The sequence below is a fragment of the Erythrolamprus reginae genome, chromosome 1 (genome assembly GCF_031021105.1).
Source record: "Erythrolamprus reginae isolate rEryReg1 chromosome 1, rEryReg1.hap1, whole genome shotgun sequence".
Lineage (NCBI taxonomy): Eukaryota > Metazoa > Chordata > Lepidosauria > Squamata > Dipsadidae > Erythrolamprus > Erythrolamprus reginae.
The window spans coordinates 90,592,208-90,618,531 of record NC_091950.1 but is presented as its reverse complement, the minus strand read 5'-3'; the positions used below and the strand labels follow the sequence as shown (position 1 = coordinate 90,618,531).

General features: G+C 38.9%; 1 protein-coding gene across 4 annotated transcripts in view; it reads left to right on the top strand.

Annotated features, from left to right (window-relative positions):
* Positions 1-26,324, top strand: part of SUSD6 (sushi domain containing 6) — an 83,556-nt gene that overhangs the window by 32,599 nt on the left and 24,633 nt on the right. For 3 of the 4 annotated variants that reach the window (XM_070758644.1, XM_070758662.1, XM_070758653.1), the window contains one exon: positions 17,873-18,050. In XM_070758644.1, coding sequence (XP_070614745.1) covers positions 17,930-18,050 — 121 coding nt within the window. In that variant the 5' untranslated portion in view covers positions 17,873-17,929. Of the gene's footprint in view, positions 1-6,173; positions 6,270-17,872; positions 18,051-26,324 lie in introns of those variants that run through there. The other variant, XM_070758672.1, reaches the window with a different exon arrangement.

The window sequence follows — 26,324 nt, the reverse complement described above, 5'->3', positions numbered from 1 at the left end:
TTTCATTTTCTATCCAAATGATGGGGCAGGATCTCCTTAAACATCAGTTATCATTGTGTATTTAGTACAAGTCATATAGTATTTTTAGCAAAAACCAGCAGATATTTTGCTAGCTCTGTGCCCATTTCTCTGCTGCTGCCTCCTGGTCTTCTTCCACATGTCCTGCCTGCATGAGTCTTTGAGTGACAATGTGGGCAGAAATTGTTAATATGCCTCAGGTTATTGGTGTGCATTTAAGGATACAAAAATCGTGGACAGTGGTGCTGCTTGCAATGTGTTTTGCATTTTCCAAGAGTTCAGTGATGATTAAAATCTTGACTTCTAATGTGTTACTTTTAATTGAAAATCTTTTATTTTCTGTGCTGCCTGCTACTGTTCAACTGTCAGCTAATTTCTTAATGGGCAGCTAAATTTTCACCCATTATTGCTTTCATTTATAATAACTCTTATCTGTACGAATGTGTGTGGTTTTGAGTATATTACAGAAAGAAGTGGCATAAACTATTTGAATATACCTACACTATTGGAATAAATTGTGTGTGGTTTTCAGTTCATTGATCTCTTGTATATAGTGTGTATATTTGTGTGTACTTTCTAGACAGTGTTGAAGTGTGACAACTGCCTGAGCAAGTCCCTGCAGTTTTCGGGCAGGATTTTGGGTGTGGTTTTATTAATGCTGCCTCCTTAAGGGTGAGAGAGAGTGAATGGCCCACTTCACATAGCTGGCTTTGTGCCTAAGATAGGAGTAGAATTCATGGTCTCTCAGTTTCTATCCTAGCATCTTTATCTGTATATCAAATTGCCTATTATATATGTATATATACACACACACACACACACAGTCCTGAGCTGCTATTCTGAATTAGAAACAGTGTTTTAGACTTTTCATATGATATAAAAGACATGGTTCTCCTGTGTGCTGCTAGGAGAGTCCAAGCATGAGATAAACTTTGGTTGTTTGCCAAAGGACTGAATTATTTTTACATTGAAGCATGCCCTCTCTGCTCCATTGGCTCTTGATATGTCAGCAATTTTCAAATTCAGTCGGCAAAGTGGGACATACTTCTTGATATCAGCTACCTTGAGCAAATGACTGAATTTGTGCTTGGGCTCTCACTTTCCTATGATTACCAGAAATAATTTATTTGAATACCTCTATTGCTGTGGGTGCATGTGCAGGTTAGTTTGGTACACTCATGAAAACTGTCACCACCAGACAGCTGAGGCAGCCAGAGTGCCTGCCCCACAGGGCTATACTTCTTTAGCAGAGTAGTGGTTGAGTAGTAGTGGTTTTAAGCAGAGGGAGTTTTACTCTCCTCTACAGCCTCATTGTCAGGAGAGTTCACTGAAGTGCTGGCATCTATTTGCTTTGGCTCGAAGACTGCAGATGCCAATTGTGGCCAGGAGGCTTTCTTTTTTTTTTTTTTAAATATTTTATTTATTGATTTTTAACAATTTAAAATCACACAACATAAAACAGTGCATAGTGAAATGTGAATTGTGCCCATCACCCCGACCTACACACATTCCCCACCACCAAATTGGGGGTATTTCTTTTTTAATCCACTTAACCCAAGAGCAATATATCTGTCTACATATTATAGAGTGATTCTAGTTTATTTCTTGTAGCTTGGTCTCGGATTCTGCTCGTCATATATCGTCTTGCCTTGTCCCACCGTCCAATCAGCTGTCCCAAATCAGTTTCATTATCCAAATTTATCCTTTTTTCCATAATTTCAAATTGAATATGATCCACCATGTACCTATACCAATTTTGCATTGTCCATTTTGTCGCATCCTTCCAACCCAAAACTATTACTGCCTGAGCACTTTCTATTGCTGCTTTTTTTATTTCTCTAAATTCTCCCATCGCATTGCTTTTTACTAATACTGCCATTTCCTTAGTGATTGTCCATTGTATATTTAACATTCCATTGATATCCTCTTTCACTTTTTGCCAAAATTCCTGCACTATCGGGCATTCCCAAAACATATGCATAAACACTCCTTTATCTTGACAACCATGCCAACAATTCCCCCTAACATTCTGCTGAAAATGTGCAAATTGAACGGGAGTAAAATACCACTTATGTAATATTTTCCTTCTCATTTCCCTAATTCTTGTATTTTTAATTTTCCTTATATCTTCTACTATATTTTCCATTTCTTGTACCTCTACTAATATCTCATTTTGCCACCATTTAGTCAATCCATCAATCGTGTCCCCATCTGACTGTACTAGCAGTTTGTATATATTAGTTGCTTGCGCCTTTATCCCCTCACTTTTTTCTCTTATTATTTTCTCTAACCCTGTCTCCTCCCGCCATAATACTTCTTTATTCTCCCTTTCATTTAGATATTTACATATTGCATTTATTTGTAGCCACCTTCCCTTACCTAACCACCATTCTATGCGATTTCTACTTGGCCTGCCATCCTTCTCGTATAACTGTTCTATCTTAGTTATCCCTCTTCCCTTCAACTCTCCTATAACCCTGTTTAAGTTAATTTCGTTTTCTCTATTTATTACATAAAGCGATGACAGTTTAGATTTATATAATCCTATTTTCCCTTGCCATTTTTTCCAAATTTCCATAGTCCCTTTCATTGGGCCTATTAATTTTCCTATATCTCTCCTATTCCACTTCCTAAAAATTAATTCTCTATTATTCATCCCGTTTATCTGTTTTTCCAATTTCGCCCATTTATTTTCACTTAATTGCAACTCCATTAACCTTTCCATTTGAAAAGCTTCCCTATACAGCTCCAAACATGGAACACCCCATCCCCCCTCTTTTTCATTCGCAATTAACCACTTTTTTCTTATTCTTGGTCTCTTATCTTCTTCAATCCAATAATTTAATTTTTTGTCCCACTCTTTAACCTTACATACCGATAACCCCCCCGACAGCACCTGAAATAGGTACATCATCTTGGGAGCTATCATCATTTTTAAAGCTCTTATTTTAGAGAGTCTCCTTAGCTTTTTATCTTTCCAGCTCCTCATCTGTTTCAACATTTTCCTCCATGTTATTCTATAATTAATCTCTTCCATTTTCACTGGGTTTTTTAATAACCAAATTCCCAAATATTTTATTTTTTTAAGTCCTAATTTCAACCCTGATTCTTTCCTAATTTCTATCTGTTCTCTCGGATCTGTATTTAAACACATAATCTCTGATTTTTCCATATTAACCGACAGTCCCGATTCCTGCTTAAACTCTTGTAAAATATTTATTATACCTTTAATCATCTCCATCGGGGTCTGGGTCAATATAATTGCATCATCTGCAAATAAATTTATTTTCATTTCTAATTTCCCTATTCTATATCCTGCCCAAGTGTTATCTTGTCTTATCTTATTAGCTAAGATCTCTATTGCTATTACGAATAATTTTGGAGACAGAGGGCATCCCTGCTTGGTGCCGTTTAATATTTTAATACTCTGCGTTCTTTGTCCATTCACTCTTATATATGCTTCATTTCCTTTATAAATCTCTTTTATAGTTTCACAAAATTTTTCCCCCATATTTAATTTGTTACATAATTTATATAAATAACTATGGTTAACTTTATCGAACGCTTTATAAACATCTAATTTCAAAATTCCCAATTTCCTTTTAGTAGCGGTAGCATGGTGCATCACATTCATTACATTTCTAATTGGTTCACTTATTTTCCTTCCCTTCACGAATCCATATTGATCCTCTTCAATTATTTTTGGTAAAATATTTTCTAATCTATTTGCCAGTATTTTCATAAATATTTTATAATCCTGATTTGCCAAACTGATCGGACGGTAAGACCCAGGCTCTCTTAAATCTCGACCCATCTTCGGAATGGTAACAATTTCTGAAAGCTTCCATGTCTGCGGGATATCACGATTTGACAATATATTATTAAACAATTTCCCCAAATGCGGCAGCAAAACATTCACATAAGTTTTATAAAATTCCCCTGTAAACCCATCTGGGCCCGGTGCTTTGGCTTGTTTTAACCCTTTAATTACTCTAGCAATTTCATCTTGTGTAATTTCTGCATTCAAAATTTGTTTGTCTTCTTCACTTACTATTTTCCCAACCTTGAGGACTTCTATCTTCACTTGCTCCTCTTTATACAAATCTTCATAATATTTCCTCATTATCTCCTCTAACTGGTCATTACCATATCTAACCACTCCACTGGTGTCCCTCAATGCTAAAATACATGATTTTTCTTTCCTCTTCTTCAGATATCTCGCCATTTGCTGCATTGATCTTGTCCCCCAACTCTGTATTTTTTGTCGCATCGCCATTCTCATCTTATTCCATTTAATCTCATCATACACCATCAACTGTTTCTTTTTCAATTTCAGTAAACTATTCCAATCTCTACTTTTCGTCATTCTTAACTGCTCTTGTATCAAATCTATTTCCCTTATCTTCCTTTCCCTCTCTCTACCCCACCTCTTCCTAATATCTGCTTCCATACATATGCATTGTCCCCTCATGAAGGCCTTACATGCATCCCATACAATTGATTGTTTAATACCACCCACATCATTAATTCTAAAATATTCTGATAACTCTGTTTGCAATTTCTCTTTATCTTGTTCCCTAGCAGTTACAACTGCATTATATCTCCAAATTTTTTGATTTCGTTCCTGACCTATTTCCAATTCTGCCAATAGTGGGGCATGATCTGATATCCATATACTTTTAATGTCCACTTTTTTAACTTGTATATTACCTCCCCTGTTCATTAATATGTAGTCTATGCAGCTAAATGTGTGATATCTTGCTGAATAATATGTAGCTCTGTTTAAAATATCTGCATGTAGATCCACCATATTAAGTCTATTTAAATGTAACATCCTGCTATTTGCATTCCCATTTGTTAATTGCATATTAAAATCTCCTGCCAAAAAAGTTGAGCCCTCCTTAAAATTGTCTAACTTCTTCTTAGTATTTATTATAAATTGTTTTGTTTTCCCATTTGGGGCATAAATTGCTGCTAATGTCAACTTCTTTTGATTTATTTTCCCTTTAACAAATATCCACCTTCCTTCTCTGTCTTTCTGAATTCCCACCTCTTCAAAATTAACCCTCTGATGAATCAGAATCGCTGTGCCTCGACTATTTTGCGTTCCTCTTGACTCAAACACCCATTTCCAATTTCTATCATTAATCAAGTTATCCCTTCCTCCCCTTCTTTTATGTGTTTCTGTCAAAATCATAATATCCACCTTATATTGCTTAGCCATCCTTAATATCCTAAAACGTTTCAAATCCGATCCCAAACCATTCACATTTAAAACCATTATCTTACACTCCGTCATAATATACCAAAAACACCCTTTTCCCCTCTTATTTTGCCCTTGGTTTATATTTTTCCCTTTTCTTTACCCCTATTACCCCCCCCCAACGTGCCTCCCCCTGTGCTCCCCCCACTGAGAGGGGAGAAGACAAGAAAAAACCTTGCCCATACCTGAGGCACATTTTCTGGATTGCGTTCCCACTCAAACTAGCTCCTCTTTCAACCCTTTTTAATTTTATAAAAGAGAAGATTTCTCCCCCCCTCCTTTCTCCTTTAAATAATTCCTTCTTTAATTTCTTCTTTAATTTTAAATTCTTAAACCCCCTTTTTCTTCCCCTTAGACTTCCCCCACTGAATGACAGATATACAGGAATCCCAAGGCATCTCCAAGAAAAATAATAATAATAATAACAACAATAATAGTAATAGTAATAGTAATAATTCTTTTCCTTTTCCTTTCCCCCCCCCCCCCACAACAAGACAAGGGACCAAACACCATCACTTTCTGGCTCTCTTCTCACGCTGAGCCCGTGTTCTTCTCTGCTCCTTTCTGATGGCCTCCACCTGCCCGCTTAACTCCTTCAGCTGCTCTTCCCTTCCCAGGAGGCTTTCGAGCATCTGAAGCTGGTGGTGGCTATTTTGTTTGCTATGATCTGCCTGTTACCAGGCAGATTTTGTCATTGCTTACTATGGGGCAGTGACCATTTTATTTGACCACAAGTCATATGTTCTGTCGCTGTTTGTGCTGGTGACCATTTTAAACAGCCACAAAGTTCCCAATCACCATTTTGCTGGTGGTTTTGCAAACGAAGGGCTGTTTTTTTCATATTGCTGTTGATACAATTTTGTGTGTGCCAATTCTTGCTTCTCTAGATAAGTGGCTCGGTTGAGTGCATGTCCCAGGGATCTTCTGGACTGAAATCGCCATCTCTCTCTCCCAGGCTGTGCCATGCAGGCTTCTATTGAAGAAATTTGTAAGTCTGTGCATTTGCCCTTTGTCAAGATTTGTTTGCCTCAGCCAAGGCTTCCTTTGGTAGGTGGGTGCTCCAGAGAGTCTGCTGCACATCTTTCCTCTGGACTAGCCTTCTCCCACCCACAAGACTTAAGCTTGGGTATATCGCATGCTTGGTCTCTCCCTAGCAACACACAGGAGAAGGAACATTGACTTACCTAAACAATCTCCTCTATGTGCTATGGGGAGAATCCAAAGCCGCCTTGGCTTTCTGAGGTCCAGGGTCGCTAGGCTCTACCTTGCTTGTCGTCCACCTAATAGTCACTCCGCCTTTGTTTGAAAACTGACACGTCAAGAGCTGGTGGAGCAGAGAGGGCATACTTCAATCTAAAAATAACTCAGTCCCTTGGCAACCAATCAAAGTTTACCCCACAGTACACAGAGAAGACTGTTCGAGTAAGCTAACACTCCTTCTCTTAAGAGTCTATTACAGTACATAGTCAGGTGAAAGTAATCAAGAACAAAAATTAAGTTCAAAGCACTATTAGTTTATTGCATGCCACCCATACACAAGAATCTGATCTACTGATGGTCAAAGCAGTTTGGTGCTAGATAAGAGTCAATGGAAGTCACTGAGGATGGTTTATGTGTGTGTGGGAGGGTATTGGCCTCTTGTTGTAGCATAGCAACTCCAAGCTGATGAAGTGTTTGACACCACATTCAGGCTCTGCCTGATCATCATCTACAACATGTATTTTCTGAAGTTAGGATATGTAGTTATGGGGTTTTTTAAATATTTAAATATTTTAAATCTGTCTGATTGCTTATGATTTGTTTTTTACATGTTGTGAGCCGCCCCGAGTCTTCGGAGAGGGGCGGCATACAAATCTAAGTAATAAATAAATAAATAAATGTAGGATGTTGTCATGTTCCCAAATCCAAGAGGAAAAATAATGCAGCTAGTCCTTGACTTACAACAGTTGTGGAGCCCCAGATTTCTGTCATATGTCATGATTGTCATAAGTCGAGGCACTCACATAACCGACCCAGTTTTACAACATTATTGCAGTGGATGTTAAGCTACTGCCTCAGTCATTAAGCAAATACCATGATTGTTAAGCAAATACCACAGATGTTAAATGAAGCAACAGGTGGTTTTCCCTATAAACTGGAAATAAATTCTGGTTTCCAGCAAAAAAATAAATTGAGGTTGCATGACCATAGGAAGCTGCAAACGGTCATAAATGGGAGCTGGTTCTTGAGTGCCCAAAATGTAATTGCATGACGGGAGGACGACCATCACAACTTTGAATCTAGATCACAAGTATTTTTTGGGAGTGTTCAAAACATTGAACAGTCACTATGCAACCAGTTTTAAGTCAGGGACCACCTCATTGTAAAATCCACACGGTAATTTAAAATATTGCAAACAAAATGTTTCTATGTTTCTAAAATGGATTTCTAAATAATCTGTAGATCTATATAACTTTGACTTGCACTTGAAAATGTGCACAACCCAAATGCCTGAAAAGGATTTTTAAAATTATTATTATTTTTGAGTGTAGCATGCTTATTTCGCTATAGTTTTAAATTGCTTTTCCTCCTTAAAATAGAGCTTGGGGGTAGCAGGTCCAATCTAAAACAATTGAATAAAGCCCATATGATTTATGATCCATTCCAACCTTTGAAATCAACCAGGTAGAATTTGTCTTTGAGCAGTCACTTTAATTTAGGCTAAGGATTGCTGAAATGTTTGATGATTAAACTGCTCCCTGAGGAGTTTTTGTATCTAGACCTTTTCTGACTCTAGCAACATTTCCCCCCCAAAAAATGAAATTGTGAGATTTGTATTAATTGAAATAGTTTATAGTTCCCCATTCTAAATGCCAAAATACTGTATACATTGACAAACATTCCATAAAGTAAAGTTTATAATATATTTTAATAAATAATTCCTATACTTTGTTAAATTCATTTCACCAAAATTATTTGAGATCAAGAAACCACAGTGCATTTTTCAGTAGTGTAATAACAGATAAAGGTGGTGGACTGTACTTTCTTTCTATGATTTTGTCTTTGGAAAACATTCATGTTTCTAAAGAAAAAGAAGTGTGGTGATCTCTAGCTACCTAAAACAGGGTGAAAATGTTGGTGCATCTTATACACCAAATACAGCCATTTTTGCTGTCCCGAAGCCTGCCCCCCCACATCCCATTTTTGGACAGAAGGTCTGGGAAGCTTGCAGAAAGCTCCTGGGTGCTAGGGGGTGGCAAAAATGGGCCTTGTTTTCACAAAAATGGGGTGGGCAAAGGGGCTGGGGAGCCTGCAGAGAGCTCCTGGGGACTAGGGGAAGGGAAAAATGCCCCCGTTTTTGTGAAAAATTGGGTGAAAAACGGCCCATTTTTTTGTAATAATGGAGACATTTTTGCCAGCACCCAGGAGTTCTCTGCAAGAGATTCTGTGTTTTTGCGATGGTGTGATTTCGCTGAGGCTTCCCTCGCTGGGAAACCTCACCTCCAGACTGCCGTTGCCAGCGGAGCGCCCATTTTTGCGATCCTGGGATTTCCCTACAGCATCACAAAAATGCGGAAGTCAGGAGATGGGGTTTCCCATGCAGGGGAGCCTCAGGGGAATCCCAGGATCGCAAAAACGGGTGCTCCGCTGGCAACGGAAGTCTGGAGGTGGGGCACCCATCGGCAGCGGCGGGGTTCGTAAGGTGAAAAAAGTTTGTAAGAAGAGGCAAATAAAATCCGGACCCCGAGTTCGTATCTCAAAAAGTTCGTATGACGAGGGGTTCGTATGACAAGGTACCACTGTATCTTCTCACTTTGGAACTTGATACAGATATCTAAACAGTCTATAGTCGTTTTCCACAAATATGAAGTAATACTATATTATGTGCCTAACTGCTGATTCAAGCCTGACCTCTCTATCACCCATTCACCCTTTTCCAGTAAGTTTTCAAAAAGTTTTTTTTACTTGGGTTCATCCAGTGTGCCAAGTTTCATTTCTGCTCCTTCAATAATAGCATCAAGTAAAGTAACACTCATAATTGTGGAACACACATTCCACACAGCTATGACTGGTTTTGGGATGACCTCTGAAGACTTCTATTTTTTCATCAGGCCTATGCCTTTTTCATGATGCTGTTGAACAATAGTCCTATTTACATGTTTTTTTTAACAGTTACATTTTTATTTGGTTCTATTGTTTTACAGTTTTTCATACCTAGCTTTGGGTTACTTCTAAGAATGAAAAATGATTGGTACATTTAATAAATAAATCTAACTTTTTAGATGCAGGCTTTCTTTCATTTTTATTGCTTGCCATATTTTTCGGAGTATAAGATGCATCCCCCACCCCAAAAGATGGTGGAAATGTTGGTGCATCTTATACACCGAATACAGCCATTTTTAGCCTCCAAAAACCCCACTCCGCGAGGCGCGCAGAGGGTAAAGGAGGCCGTGAAAATACTCCTGGGAGCTGGGGAGGGCAAAATGCAACACATGGGGGGGTTGGGGAGGCGAAAAACAGGCCCATTTTTTTTTTTTTGCAAAAGTTAGATATACAGAGGGTTTGGGAGGCCTGTAGAGTGATCCTGGGGAGGGCAAAAATGAGCAAAAAGCCCAAATTCTATGTAAAAATGGGGGTATTTTTGCCCTCCTCAAGTGCATTCTGCAGGCCTTCCAAACACTCTGCACACCCCATTTTTTGCAAACAGGGCATGCAAAGTGCTCCTGAAGGCAAAAACCTTTTTTTGTTTGCTTGTTTTTTGTTGTTTACCTCTTTTCAAAATTTTGGTGCATCTTATAGTCCGAACAGTACAGGATTTCCTCTATCACTCTTTCCAGAGATTGCCCAAACTAGATACTCTTTGTTGAGATTTACAAAAGTAGTGCAAGATAAGTCACCCTAGATAACTTTTTACAAAAGTTTTTACAAAAGTTAAACTTTTGTAAAACTTTTTACAAAAGTTATCTTAAACACATAGAAGTACAGGAGTAATTAAGAGCAGAAGTTCTACATTCACATTTTCAGGAAACTTTAAATTCAGTTGATCAAGCTGCTAAGAAAGCAACTAGAAAGCAGTTTGGTTTAAACAAGAGTTGAGCCATTGACCAGTTGCCTTAGGTCACCTTTTACCACCTGATTGCCCTCCACATATCTTATGCTATCTGTATATTACACATTGTCTATCTGTAATATATACTCTATCTGTACATTAACTACTGTCTGTCTATGTGATCCTGGGAGTCAAAAACAAATTGATGGTACCTAGCCAGTCAGTGAGTGTTAGACTACAACTCCCATGATGTCAGTATGATCAAGGATATTTTGCAGCTTCAACCATTACACTTTCTGCCAGAGTTCAGCAAAAAACTGCAGCTCTTCAGACATTATTAAGTACTTGGCAGAAGATTCTCAGACACAACTTGACTGGATTAAGGAATGAAACTTTAACCCAACATATTTGTGTGAGAGAGGTGGGGATCAAGGGAGGGAGGGGGTTCTTCCTGGGTTCTAAACTGACAATTATTTGGCTAGTTTCTTGGTGGCTGACGTACGTTTACATAGACTATCTATAACCTATGACTCACTGGTTCCCTCTCACTTGTCATAGCCTTTATATGAAACATCTCCAACAGAGAAATGTGACGCCTGTGTGCATAAGCAGAGGGGGAGCGTGCGGGGGTGTTGTACATGCATGGCGGAAGGGCATTGTAATATTGATGTGGACATGTGCATGCTATCCCGGGCACACACCCCCTTTTGGCACCAGAGCCAAAAAAGGTTCATCATCACTGATATTGTTTATCCATTTAGCACCAGGAAAGTTTTTGGTACGTTGTAGTTTAAACGTCCTTTGTGACAGCCTGATACAGCCAGTATTTTGTCTGTACCATATAACATATCTACAATATGTCAATGCAAATCTCAGAAAATTCTATCAACATTTCTTTAAAAAAAAGAAAAAAGAACCTGCACTTTAAGTAATTCTTGTTATTTTTTCACAGAAGGGAGGTCCTTACTTACTGTTTTCTCAATAACCAATCTACCACCACATGTTATTAAATGAGCATCCTTGGGTGCTCTCTGTTATTTCATCTATCTGCATTGGAAATATTTATTTATTTATTTATTTATTTATTTATTGGATTTGTATGCCGCCCCTCTCCGTGGACTCGGGGCGGCTAACAACAGTGACAAAAACAGAATGTAAAAATCCAATACTATAATATCTAAAAACCCTTGTTATAAAACCAATCATACATACAAATATACCATGCATAAATTGTAGAAGCCTAGGGGAAAAATTATCTTAGTTCCCCCGTGCCTGATGACAGAGGTGGGTTTTGAGGAGCTTACGAAAGGCAAGGAGGGTGGGGGAAATTCTGATCTCTGGGGGGAGTTGGTTCCAGAGTGCCAGGGCCGCCACAGAGAAGGCTCTTCCCCTGGGCCCCGCCAACCGACATTGTTTAGTTGACGGGACCCGGAGAAGGCCCACTCTGTGGGACCTAACTGGTCACTGTGATTCATGCGGCAGAAGGTGGTTACTTATCTTAGAATAGATTCTTTATTATCTTTGCGACTCATCAGGAAATAGTGTCATGAAGTAAAATGACACTTGAAAGTTGTTTTTTGACCAGATACCCACAACATAGCTTTAATGACATCAATAGTTACTGGAAGAATTTTCTCCAAAACTCTGGTAGGATTTTTGCAGTACATGATTCTATATACAACTTGATAAATAGGAAGACGTTATTTTGAAATGGTGTATTTAACATTTAACGAGACATACATTTTGTTTCTTTATTTCCTCTCTTCTTGGAATAAAGAACAAAACACCACAATCTTATGAGATTTGTTATCTAAGTCTCATGATTTATTTCTAGAGGTTGGTTCAGCATGTTTGATATCAGATTCCAACTTCATAGAATTTTCTGATAAATACCACAAAATGTTCTTCTGCAGTAACAAGGACACTTGTTAACCCAAAAACACATACAATTCTCATCATATTTTCTTGACCTACGTTTACTTTTATTAATACTTCTGTATTTATTTTTTCTTCATTTTTAAAAATTAGAAAATAAGGATATTGAATCTCACCACCACCATTATTACTTCACTTCTATACCTCTACAAAAAAAATAATCAATGATACTTTAGATGCCACATTGGAAATCACCAGCTTGCAGTGCTACTATAATTGGTCGATGATTTTGATAAATAGCTAGATGCTCACTGTGTGTTGGCTGCTCACTTTGCTAGATAAGTCGAGATAAAACAAGATGTTTGGATATTGCTACTGCTTCTTTATCCAGGCACCACACATTAAGTTCTGGTTGCAATCAGTCTTGTCACAATATGTTCTGCATATGCAGGATGTAAGGAAATTCTGGTAGCAATCCAAAGAAATTTATAATCCTTTTCCAATTTTCTTTTGATCCACAATTTGAGAAGTGCAGTATTCTATCAACTTACTACTTCAGTAACCTAAAATTTCCAAAAAAGACTTTAGCTTTCATGCTTTTATACCCTTTCCATTAGAAATATTGTGGATTTATTTATTTTTTGTATTGATGAAGAATTATAATCACTTAAATCTAAGTTATATCTATGAATGAACAAATAGCTTCCCGGACTAACCTAGGAGATTGTTGTACTGAATGGAATGGAATTCTTTATTGGCCAAGTGTGATTGGACACACAATGAATTTGTTATTGGTGCATATGTTATCAGTATACATAAAAGAAAAGATACATTTGTCAAGAATCATTAGGTACAACACTTAATGATTGCCATGGGGTACAAATTTGCAATCAGGAAACAATCAATATTAATATAAATTGTAAGGATACAAACAACAAATTACAGTCATACAGTCATAAGTGGGAGGAGATGGGTGATAGGAACAATGAGAAGACTAATGGTAATGCAGCCTTAGTGAATAGTTTGACAGTGTTGAGGGAATTATTTGTTTAGCAGAGTGATGGCATTTGGGAAAAGTTTGTGTCTAGTTGTCTTGGTGTGCAGTGCTCTATAGTGTTGTTTTGAGGGTAGGAGTTGAAATAATGTGTGTGGTCAGTAAATATTTTCATGGCCCTTTTTTAAATGTTTTTTTTTAATGCATTAGATTTGTTTACATTGTTGTTATTGTTGTGAGCCTCCGAATCTCCGGAGAGGGGCGGCATATAAATCAATAAATTAAATAAATTAAATAAAATTAAATTTTGACTCGTGCAGTATACATATCCTCAATGGAAGGCAGGTTGGCAGTAATTGTTTTTTATGCAGTTCTGATTATCCTCTGAAGTCTGTGTTGTTCCTGTTGGGTTTCAGAACCAAACCAGACAGTTATAGAGGTGCAGATGACAGACTCAATGATTCCTCTGTAGAACTGTTTCAGCAGCTCCTTGGGCATTTTCTCAGTTGGCGCAGAAAGAACATTCTTTGTTGTGTTTTTTTTTATGATGTTTTTGATGTTAGGAGATCATTTTAGTCTTGAAATATGATAAATATATATAGATATTTGAAGGTGTCTATTGTTGATACTTTGTTGTCTAGTATTGTAAGATGTGGTAGAATGGGAGGGTTTCTCCTAAAGTCTCCCATCATTTCTATAGATTTGAGTGTGTTCAGTTCCAGATTTTTCCAGTCACACCATGAGTCTAATTGTTCAACCTCTTGTCTGTATGCAGTTTCATCACCATCTTGAATGAGACCAATCACTGTTGTATCATCTGCAGACCTCAGTAATTTAACAAATGGATCATTTGAGATGCAGCCATTGGTATATAGAGAGAAGTGGTGAGAGGGAGCCCTGTGCTAATTGTTCAGATATACAGTACAGTGGTACCTCAAGATACGAACCTCTCGTCTTACGAACAACTCGTGATACGAACCCGGGGTTCAGAAAAATTTTGCCTCTTCTTACGAACTTTTTTCGAGTTACGAACTGGCGTTCAGAGACTGCTGGGAAGCCGCGCGGCTGTTTTAAAAGGTGACAGCCGGGCGGCGGGGCTTCCCAGAAGCCTCCCGAACGCCAGTTCGTAACTCGAACAAAGTTCGTAAGAAGAGGCAAAATTTTTCTGAACCCCGGGTTCGGTTCGGGAGGTTGCTGGGAAGCCCCCCAGCCCGGCTGTCACCTTTTAAAACAGCCGTGCCACTTCCCAGCTGTCTCCTGAAGCTGAACGCCAAAGCCGAACTTCCGCGTTCGGCTTCAGGAGACAGCTGGGAAGCAGCGCGGCTCTTTTAAAAGGTCGCAGCCGGCCTGGGGGGCTTCCCAGCACCCCCCTGAACCCGGGTTCGGGGGGTGCTGGGAAGCCCCCCAGGCCGGCTGTCACCTTTTAAAACAGCCGCGTGGCTTCCCAGCAGTCGCCGAAAGCTGTTTTTTTGCGGGGGGGGGGGGGGGTTTTGGTTGCACGGATTAATTGACTTTACATTGTTTCCTATGGGAAACAATGTTTCGTCTTACGAACCTTTCGTCTTACGAACCTCCTCCTTGCACCAATTAAGTTCGTATCATGAGGTATTACTGTATTTGATTTTGCCTAGCTTCACCTGCTGCTTCCTGTCTGTTAGGAAGCTTGTGATTTAAATTGTCATCAAAGCATTGGGATGTATTTTTCTTCATGCTAGGCTGTTCTCATATGCTTGAATTGCTTGGACAGGAATATTCTCTCTTTTTTTGGTAATCTGTGAATTATTCCCATGTTGATTATTTAGAACAGCACATGGTATATTTACTTATTTTCTGGGGGGGGAAAGATGGTGTATACCCTTATATAGAGCACTGGTGAGACCACATTTGGAGTACTGTGTTCAGTTCTGGAGACCTCACCTACAAAAAGATATTGATAAAATTGAATGGGTCCAAAGACGGGCTACAAGAATGGTGGAAGGTCTTAAGCATAAAACATATCAGGAAAGACTTAATGAACTCAATCTGTATAGTCTGGAGGACAGAAGGAAAAGGGGGGACATGATCGAAACATTTAAATATGTTAAAGGGTTAAATAAGGTTCAGGAAGGAAGTGTTTTTAATAGGAAAGTGAACACAAGAACAAGGGGACACAATCTGAAGTTAGTTGGGGGAATGATCAAAAGCAACATGAGAAAATATTATTTTACTGAAAGAGTAGTAGATCCTTGGAACAAACTTCCAGCAGACGTGGTTGGTAAATCCACAGTAACTGAATTTAAACATGCCTGGGATAAACATATATCCATTGTAAGATAAAATACAGGAAATAGTATAAGGGCAGACTAGATGGACCATGAGGTCTTTTTCTGCCGTCAGTCTTCTATGTTTCTATGTTTCTATACTGTGTCATAAAAATTCTCAAATCAAATTCACATATTCAGAACATAAAGGGAATTCTGTTGAGAAGGATATGACACACACAGTTGTGAAGCACCCATGAAAATCTATCTTTTTTTAGAGTTGAAACCTAATAATATTACACGGAAAGACTTTCAAAAGTCTTGTTATTAGCAATAGTTCCCTTTTTGCTTGTATGTAATCAGTGTTGGGGATTATAAAAACACTTTTTCTCTGGCTGGCCAGTCAAACCCAAAACATAAGTTCCTCCTCCACTGTGGTTCCCAAGGAATTCAGTGTATGAAAATATGTGCAAAATCATGCTTTATTAGTATATGTGAAACAGGGAAAAAACCACACTTATGTGTGTCTTTAAAAGAGCTAGTTAAGACCAACATTCACAATGGAGATGAGAGATAACATCAGTATAAAGAGGCTCCATTTGCTGTAGATTTCTAGATTTTTTCCTTTGGTTGTGAAAAATAAAGACCAACTTCCTGAATTCCTAACCTTTTAATTGCTTTCTTCCCATAGAGACAGAAATTATCTTGTTTTTCCTTGTATTCAGTTATATTAGAATTATATTAGATTTCTTTAGGGAGGAAAATCCCCATTGCCTGGTTTGAGTGGATCATAGGGAGATTAACTTTAACTTTTCCTTGATTTTACATTCCTCATTCTCAAAAAGGAAAAAACCCTCCGAATCTACAACGTGTTCCAAAACAAGATAAAAATCTCTTCTTTTCCTCTTGCCCAAGCTCTCTTGAGCAGTGGTCCCCAAACTACAGCCCGCGGGCCGCATGCGGCCTGCTGAGGCCATTTATCCGGCCCGTGGGTGAGTGACACAACACAGTGTTCCATCTAATTTTCTATGAATAAAATGCAGTATTTTGTTAGTAACTAATATCAATCATCAAAAAAGTTGCAAAAGTTTCCCCCCCCTACTTTTATCATCCAGTTACATTCATTTTCTTTTAATTAAATTCCCTCCTTAATGTTATCTCAAAAAGTACACCAATTATATTTCTAACTTATTAACCATTATGCCAAAGTGCTTCCTTCTTTCTTTATACATTTTTCTATAAACCAAGAAAACCTACAATCAGATGTTAACAAAAAAAAAAATTAAAAGCAAACCATAAACATATATGAATTTCAGACTTCTTCCCCCCCTCGAAATAGTACATTCCCATTTTGTTTTTTACTTTAAAATAAAGTGTGTGCAATGTGCATAGGGCTTTGTTCATAGTTTTTTTTTAATAGTCCGGCCCTCCAACAGTCCGAGGGACAGAGAACTGGCCCCCGGTGTAAAAAGTTTGGGGACCCCTGCTCTTGAGTTTAATATCACCAGTCAAGTCTGAGTAGCAGTTGGTGTCCTCTTGCTCTTACACTCCAGCAGGTCCTCAGATTGGCTCCATCTCTTACAATATCATAGCATTTGAAAGAATACCAATGGGCACATAATACTAATTAAGAAAGTTAATTTTAGTTTGACATGCCAATTTTGATTGTGAAAAGAAATGAAGTCATAATAGAATCACTTATGTTGTATAAAATACATGAGTGATTAGGTAAGAAGCTCTTTACTCCAGGACAGGTTTTTCTCAATTTTTGTAACTTTAAGATATGTGGACATCAACTCCAGAATTCCTCACATTTTAAAGTTGCCAATTCAGGAAATTCTGCTCTAGGACACAACTGAATATAGAAGGTGACATATACTTTTGGCTTGCATCTAATTATCATTAGACAAGAAGAAGTGATGTCACTTCCCGGAGTTTAAATAGTTTTACCCTTTTGCAATTCATGTTTGTGATGTTTTGATACTACCTGGCTATCTCATCTATATAGTCATTTCAAAGGTATAGCCTATATCTACACATTTATTTTCTTGACAGCTTTGCCATCAGTCTTCTGTCTTTTTTTCTAGGTAGTTTATGAAGGATTTTAATGCTTTAATCCTAATTGTCTAGTTGAGCCTCTTTTTTTAAAAAGACGGAAACAAAACTGGTTCAGGAAAGATTTGAGAGAAGGCAGGAATCTGTCAATTACTTCTTTAAAACAAAAACAGTCTTTCAAGTTCCATTTGGAAAGTGCTTTATGTACAGTCTATGTGAGTACTACAATATAGCTGTCCTTTTTTTATGAATTCCTAGCTGTTTTGTGTTACTTTGAAATGTTATTTATATCTTGTTGCAGGGATATATCCACTGCCATCGGTTCAAAATGCTGAGATCTTTTTCTTTTCTTCACTACGGATGTTTTATCTAACCTTTATTTTTCTCTTTTGTTGAAGGTAAAACTGGGTTCACCATCTGACTTCAAACATTACAAACTTTTGGGTGTCTAAAAGATGTGCCATGGAATGGTAGGAGCAAAGAGCATCACAACATCGTTGCTTGCCTTGATCAGTCATGGGATATTTTTTCCATTCTTTATCTTCAGTTCCTGTATGGTGGAAGGATTGGACTCATGTAAGTAACATTCTTACTATCTGTTTCGTGCATATTTCTGCCCTTCTCTGTGATAATTCAGGGCAAGTAATAACAGCCCTTGAAAAATGGGTTCTTGTAAAAAAGTTTGGGGATTTGGGACACACCTCTCCTTGGCTTGTGCAAAGTTCCAGCTTGATTGGAACCCTCCCCGTTTATCCAACATGAACATTTCAACAATAGAAGCAGGATGGAAATGATGCTTGGCAAGGGTGTTATCTTATGTTTGTGTAATGGTTATATCAGTTCTACTTGCATTTAGATAAGCCTATTTATCCATAGGTAGGTATACACATACAGTAAAGAAAAGACATTCCTTACATATATAGGGGAAAGATCAAAGGCAACATGAGAAAATATTATTTTACTGAAAGAGTAGTAGATCCTTGGAACAAACTTCCAGCAGACGTGGTTGGTAAATCCACAGTAACTGAATTTAAACATGCCTGGGATAAACATATATCCATTGTAAGATAAAATACAGGAAATAGTATAAGGGCAGACTAGATGGACCATGAGCTCTTTTTCTGCCGTCAGTCTTCTATGTTTCTATGTTTCTATTGTGGTTCCTGAAATGGTTTCTATGGCATACACGGGTATTAAATGGGTCCAAAGACGGGCTACAAGAATGGTGGAAGGTCTTAAGCATAAAACGTATCAGGAAAGACTTAATGAACTCAATCTGTATAGTCTGGAGGACAGAAGGGAAAGGGGGGACATGATCGAAACATTTAAATATGTTAAAGAGTAAATAAGGTTCAGGAGGGAAGGGTTTTTAATAGGAAAGTGAACACAAGAACAAGGGGGCACAATCTGAGGTTAGTTGGCGGAAAGATCAGAAGCAACGTGAGAAAATATTATTTTACTGAAAGAGTAGTAGACGCTTGGAACAAACTTCCAGCAGATGTGGTTGGTAAATCCACAGTAACTGAATGTAAACATGCCTGGGATAAACATATATCCATCCTAAGATAAAATACAGGAAATAGTATAAGGGCAGACTAGATGGACCATGAGGTCTTTTTCTGCTGTCAATCTGTGTTTCTATGTTTCTACACAGCATCACAGACCTTATACCAGTTATTTCTGTTTCTATGGCCATGGAAAATAATTTTTGGCCACCTTCCCTGTGGCTTCCCTTCGTGTACTCCAACCTGACAATCATGTCTAGTCTCAATCTTCTTTTCTTCAAACTGAACATTCTGCATTCCTTCAGTAGACTCTTAATGGGCAGAAGAAATAACCTTGATAGACAGGAGGAAGTGCTTGCAACGGAAGATAAGAGTCAGATAAAAGTATTCTAAGTCTGGAACAGAAATGTATTTTGAGAAAGCATCTCAGGCTGAACTCTCTTTAGTTCTCGGGAAGATAAAGGGAGGGGAGGAGGGAAGTGTATTCATATCCTGTTATTGTAACATAATAAAACTAACAACAACAACTGCTACTACTACTGCTGCTACTGCTACTACTACTACTACTACTACTACTACTACTACTATTATTATTATTATTATTATTATTATTATTATTAATTAGACTTGTATGCCACCCCTCTCCAAAGACTAATATTCGGATTCATAGCTTTGATTTCCTAATTTGGCCTATCTTGAAGCAGTGACACTAATTCCCACAGAGTTGGTCTTCTCCGGGTCCTGTTGACTAAACAATGTCATTTGGCGGGACCCAGGAGAAGAGCCTTCTCTGTGGCGGCTCCGATCCTCTGGAACCAGCTCCCCTCAGATATCAGAGTTGCCTCCACCCTCCTTGCCTTTCGCAAGCTCCTTAAAACCCACCTCTGTCGTCAGGCATGGGGGAATTGAAATTTTTTCCCTTCCCCCTAGGCTTATAGAATTTATACATGGTATGCTTGTTGGTATGATTGGTCTCTTAAATTGGGGGTTTTTTAGATTGCTTTTTAATATTGGATTTGTTACATTGTTTTCTTTATTGTTGTTAGCCGCCCCGAGTCTTCGGAGAGGGGCGGTGTACAAATCTAATAAATAAATTCACCCATAACTGCATCTACAATCCTCTTGTCAGAAACTTCTATTTAAGGCTCATGTAGTTTTTCAAAGACTACTTAGACATTCTTTAGACACTGACAGTGCAAACAAGGCCCTTGCCTGGGAGCACGTGCTCTGGATGCCTACTTCCAGCCCAAAGGTCACCAGCAGTGTGAAAGATTCTGACAGGGAGTTGTCATAGTCCCGTCATCCAGATGTTTAATATAAAGACAGCCATTACATTACAAGCATGTAATGTGCTCTTCTGTATGAAGTCCAATAGGCTCCTAATTATAGAAGTGATATGTAAACAAAACTAATTAGCTGATTACTGTCTGCATTTCTGCCTAACTGACTGAATGTTGCTTAGTCCTCTATCTATTGCAGTTTGATGAGAACAACAATTCTGTAATGTCAGCTTAAAAGATATTTCTTTGTACCCGTCTTCCCCGTACTGCTGTAGCTTTTGGTAAAAATGATATTTTCTAAGACATCTTTCCAGTGTAGCTAGAATACAGCTGTGGAATGGAAATCATTTTCCAACACTGAAACATCCATCTACTGAAAGCAGAAGCTTAACCCAGCAATTTATTTTCCCAATTAATGTGTTTTCCCACCTGTTCAAATGTTAGCTATTTTCCACTCAAATGAAGGCTCTGTATGAGGTTCTGTGTGTGTGGTCTGCACAGAGCCTCCTCCAAATTCCTAAAAATTAGAGGTGGAGAAAAGGAGTGTTTAAAAGAAGATAAACATTTCAATCTTCATGAGATCCTCTTTAATATACAACATTTGCAAATACAAACATTGCATTAACATTCTATCCGTGGAAATGTTGGTTGGTCTGGGGGTTAGGAAAAGTTCTATATCTTGCGGTGAATGGATATAAAGATACCAATGATGAAACATGCTTCCTGATTTTATTGTTTACATGTTTGCTTGCTATGTCACTTTTCTTCCAAGAGTTCCCAGCATCTTAGATGACAATCTCTATTTTATCCCAATAATATTATCTCATACCTTCTCAATACCATAAGTAGGGGCCCAAGTCACCAATTAGGTTCCCATGGATGAGATTTGCCTAAAACATTGTTCTCCCTTTTCGACCATGTTCAATCACAACACCACAGTGGCTCTCACTGCTTTTGACAATGATCACTGAAAGATTTGTAATGGGAAGTTTATTAAGCAGAGTTGGCCTCCTCTGGGTCCCGTCAACTAAACAATGCCGTTTGGCGGGGCCCAGGGGAAGAGCCTTCTCTGTGGCGGCCCTGACCCTTTGGAACCAACTCCCCCCAGATATCAGAGTTGCCCCCACCCTCCCTGCCTTTCATAAGCTCCTTAAAACCCACCTCTGTCGTCAGGCATGGGGGAATTGAGACTTTCCCTTCCCCCTAAGCTTATAAAATTTATGCATGGTATGTCAGTATGTATGATTGGTTTTCTTAAATTGGGGTTTTTTAAATTAACTTAATTATTAGATTTGTTTACATTGTAGCCGCCCCGAGTCTACGGAGAGGGGCGGCATACAAATCTGATTAATAAATAAGAGAACATTTTTTTAAAATGTGAAATGTTTTCTCATGAATATAAAGTGAACGGATATTGGGAGAGGCATTTTATACACCTGCATGGGAATATTTGTGAAATGTTGAAGAGTGGAAATAGGCAAATGCTATCAATGATTGTGTCCCTCAAAAAGAAAAGTAAAAAAAATATGTGATAGCTTCCGTAACTGAAAAAAACATTTAAGGTATGGATATGATTTGTTCATGACAGTGAGGGTGAATCTATGGTGTTGCTCTATGTCAGCTCCAGCATGCATATGCTTGCTGACCAACCGATTTTCGGTTTCTTTTCAGCCATTTTTGCTCCCCCCAGGCTTCAGGAAAGTCTCCTGAATCCTGGGGATGGCGAATAATGGACCAACTGGAAGTTCAAAGACAAACTTCTGGATGGCCCATTGGGACATTTTTTTTATCGTCCCCAGATTTCAGTATGCTTCTCTGAAGCCCTGGGGACGGTGAAAAATGGCTTAACGGGCCAACCGGAAGTTTCTTTCTATTTCCCCCCCGCCCCCAGGCTTCAGGAGTACAGAGGGTTCATTCATTCATTCATTCATTCATTCATTCATTCATTCATTCATTCATTTATTCATTTATTTATTGGATTTGTATGCCGTCCCTCTCCGCAGACTCGGGGCGGCTAACAACAATGGTAAAACAACATGTAACAATCCAATTTAATAAAACAACTAAAAACCCTTATTATAAAAACCAAACATACACAGAAACATACCAGGCATAACTTGTAATGGCCTAGGGGAAGGAATATCTTAACTCCCCCATGCCTGGCGACAAAGGTGGGTCTTGAGTAATTTGCGAAAGACAAGGAGGGTGGGGGCCGTTCTAATCTCTGGGGGGAGTTGATTCCAGAGGGCCGGGGCCACCACAGAGAAGGCTCTTCCCCTGGGGCCCGCCAAACGACATTGTTTGGTCGACGGGACCTGGAGAAGGCCGCTGGGATTTGTGTGGTAGAAGGCGGTTCCGGATGTATTCTGGCCCAATGCCATGTAGGGCTTTAAAGGTCATTACCAACACTGAGAGGCAGCGTGGGGGTTGTGCGCATGTGCAGGGAGAGAGCATGGGTGTAGGCATGCATGCACACTAGTGTGTGTGCACACCCTTTGGTCTACAAGCCAAAAAAGGTTCACCACCACTGGTTTATGAAGTGACCAAGCAAGTTGTTTAACATTACTCCATACTCCCATAATTAGGAGAATGTTGCTATTGTTCCCCTGTAGAAAGAAAGAAGGTAGCAAAAGTGAATGCAAGAACTGCAAAGGGCTTGTTTTGTTAAAGAGCATCTGGGAAGGTATTTGGCAGTTTTCTGATTAAAATAATAATATGAAAAATGACATAAGCCAAATTAAAAAGTAAAATGTAAAAGTAAAATGTAGCTTCATGCTGGGAAGAAGGTATACAAACCAAAGTTTTGCTATTCAGTAGATCCTTGAAAAACATGTATGAATCAGAGGGACAAAAGCGTATTGTGTATTTGTTTAAGAACATGTATGATAATCTTAATATAGGATTATGATATTTTCTGTAACTTGCTGATAAATGTAGTAAAAGCAGCATATGCTGATAAATGTAGTAAAAGCAGCATATGAAGGAAGAAGAGCATTTGTGAGAAGAAGTGGAATTCTTTTAACAACTGGCAAAAACTAAGAGAAAGTTGTAGTTGTTTAATAGAGCTTGCTTAACAACCTTAATGAGACCAGAATTTTCATCACTAAAAGAAGCAACAGTGAAACATCTCATGATTACACCACTTAAACTAAATCAGCTAGCGGTACCTGAACACACTTGTAAGTGGATCACAAGCTTCCTAACAGACAGGAAGCAGCAGGTGAAGCTAGGAAAAATCACATCAGATATATGTACAATTAGCACAGATGCCCCCCAAGGCTGTGTACTCTCACCACTTCTCTTCTCTCTATACACTAATGACTGCATCTCAAACGATCCATCTGTTAAACTACTGAAGTTTGCAGATGATACAACAGTGATCGGACTCATTCGAGACAATGATGAATCCGCATACAGACAGGAAGTTGAACAACTATCCTTGTGGTGTTACCAGAACAAGCTAGAACTGAACACACTCAAAACTGTAGAAATGGTGGTGGACTTTAGGAGAAACCCTTCCACCCTTCCACCTCTCGCAATACTAGACAACACAGTATCAACAGTAGAGACCTTCAAATTTCTAGACCTAAAATGGTCACCTAACATCAAAATCATCATCAAAAAAGCACAATGAAGAATGTTCTATCTGCGCCAGCTCAGGAAGCTCAAACTGCCCAAGGAGCTGCTGATACAGTTCTACAGAGGAATCATTGAGTCTGTCATCTGCACCTCTATAACTGTCTGGTTTGGTGCTGCAACCCAACAGGACCGACACAGACTTCAGAGGATAATCAGAACTGCAGAAAAAACAATTGCTGCCAACCTGCCTTCCATTGAGGACCTGTATACTGCACGAGTCAAAAAGAGGGCGGGAAAAATATTTACTGACCCCTCACATCCTGGACACAAATTGTTTCAACTCCTACCCTCAAAACGTTGCTACAGAGCACTGCACACCAAGACAACTAGACACAAGAACAGTTTTTTTCCGAACACCATCACTCTACTAAACAAATAATTCCCTCAACACTGTCAGACTTTCTACTAAATCTGCACTTCTACTAGTTTTTCTCATCATTCCTTTCACCCATTTCCTCCCATGTTGACTGTATGACTGTAACTTGTTGCTTATATCCTAAGATTTTTATTAATATTGCTTCTTCATTGCTTATTTGACCCCTATGACAATCATTAAGTGTTGTACCACATGATTCTTGACAAATGTATATTTTATTTTATGTACGCTGAGAGCATCTGCACCAAGACAAATTCCTTGTGTGTCCAATCACACTTGACCAATAAAAATTCTATTCTATTCTATTCTATTCTATTAGTGATAGCAGTTCTGGTAGTACAGATTGTGGTCTCTAGATGAGGACCACAACATTGTTAATCAAGGACCATATTCTTCTGCTCTGTCATTCTTGCCTCCACTTCAACTCCCCCCCTTACCTATTCCCACCCCCCAGCTCTGCCCCCAACCTACACTACACTGCTGTGCCCACCAACCTTCTTCCCTCAGCCGATTTTTGCCATCTGCTACAGCTGAAGAGGCGTGTCCAGCAAGGCAACTGCTGGCCCTTGGTGAGCTTGTGCAATATATCCCCAATGCCTAGATAAGGATAAGGCAGTTGTTGTAGGACATGGGCATCAGCTGCAACAATTTGGAGGTGATAATCTTTGGCATTTCTTAAGTTTCCATCCTAGATGGTTCTGAACAATTCTCAGGCAATATAACTGATTATGTTTATGTTTATTGGATTTGTATGCCGCCCCTCTCCGTAGACTCGGGGCGGCTAACAACAGTAATAAAAACAGCATGTAACAATCCAATACTACAACAACTAACCCCCCCCCCCCTTATTATAAAACCAAACATACATACAAACATACCGTGCATAAAATTGTAAAGGCCTAGGGGGAAAGAATATCTCAGTTCCCCCATGCCTGGCTGCAGAGGTGGGTTTTAAGAAGCTTACGAAAGGCGAGGAGGGTGGGGGCAATTCTAATCTCCAGGGGGAGTTGGTTCCAGAGGGCTGGGGCCGCCACAGAGAAGGCTCTTCCCCTGGGTCCTGCCAAACGACATTGTTTAGTTGACGGGACCTGGAGAAGGCCCACTCTGTGGGACCTAACTGGTCGCTGGGATTCGTGTGGCAGAAGGCGGTCCCGGAGATAATCTGGTCCGGTGCCATGAAGGGCTTTATAGGTCATAACCAACACTTTGAATTGTGACCGGAAACTGATCGGCAACCAATTCAGACTGCGGAGTGTTGGTGTAACATGGGCATATTTAGGGAAGCCCACGATTGCTCTCGCAGCTGCATTCTGAACGATCTGAAGTTTCCGAACACTTTTCAAAGGTAGCCCCATGATTACCGAGTCAAGAGCTGTAGTTTGACCCATTTGAAAAATACAAGAGCCTCCTAAGGTATAATAAGCACGAACATGAAATGGACATCCTGTTATCCTTAGAATATGACATTTTACTTAATGAAAGAACAAGTTCTGATTTTTTTGGCTGTATAAAGAAGCATAAAATCTTGCGGAAAGTTTCTTAAATGGATGCACTGAATGGGATATTTCCCCCTAGCAGTCCAGGGTGTGACTTCATGTGATATTCTGAAGATTTTGATCAATGCCCTTCATTGTGAAGAGCCCACTCAGAGCTGCTCTTGTATGATTTCAGTTGTCCCAGGATGTAACTGTTAGTAATTCCCTATTATATAGTGATTCAAAAGTCTTCCATTCTAACAATGGATTGATCTAAATGCAATGGATTGATCTCTTGTTAAAGATAGCTCATCTTTAAATTGTATTATTTATTTGTGCGTTTATTCATTTAATTTCTATAGCTGCCCAATGCAATCAAGTGAGTCTGGCTGATTTACAATTGTAAAATTACAAAAAACAAAACCTAACAACATTAAAACAATAAAAACATCCACAAAATAAATAAGTACAAACGGCAGCCATGATGATTAATCAACTGACAGAAAAGCTAACTAACAGGACGTTTAAACACATTCTGAGCCCCAGGCCCAGGTACTTAACCAGGTTTGTCCATG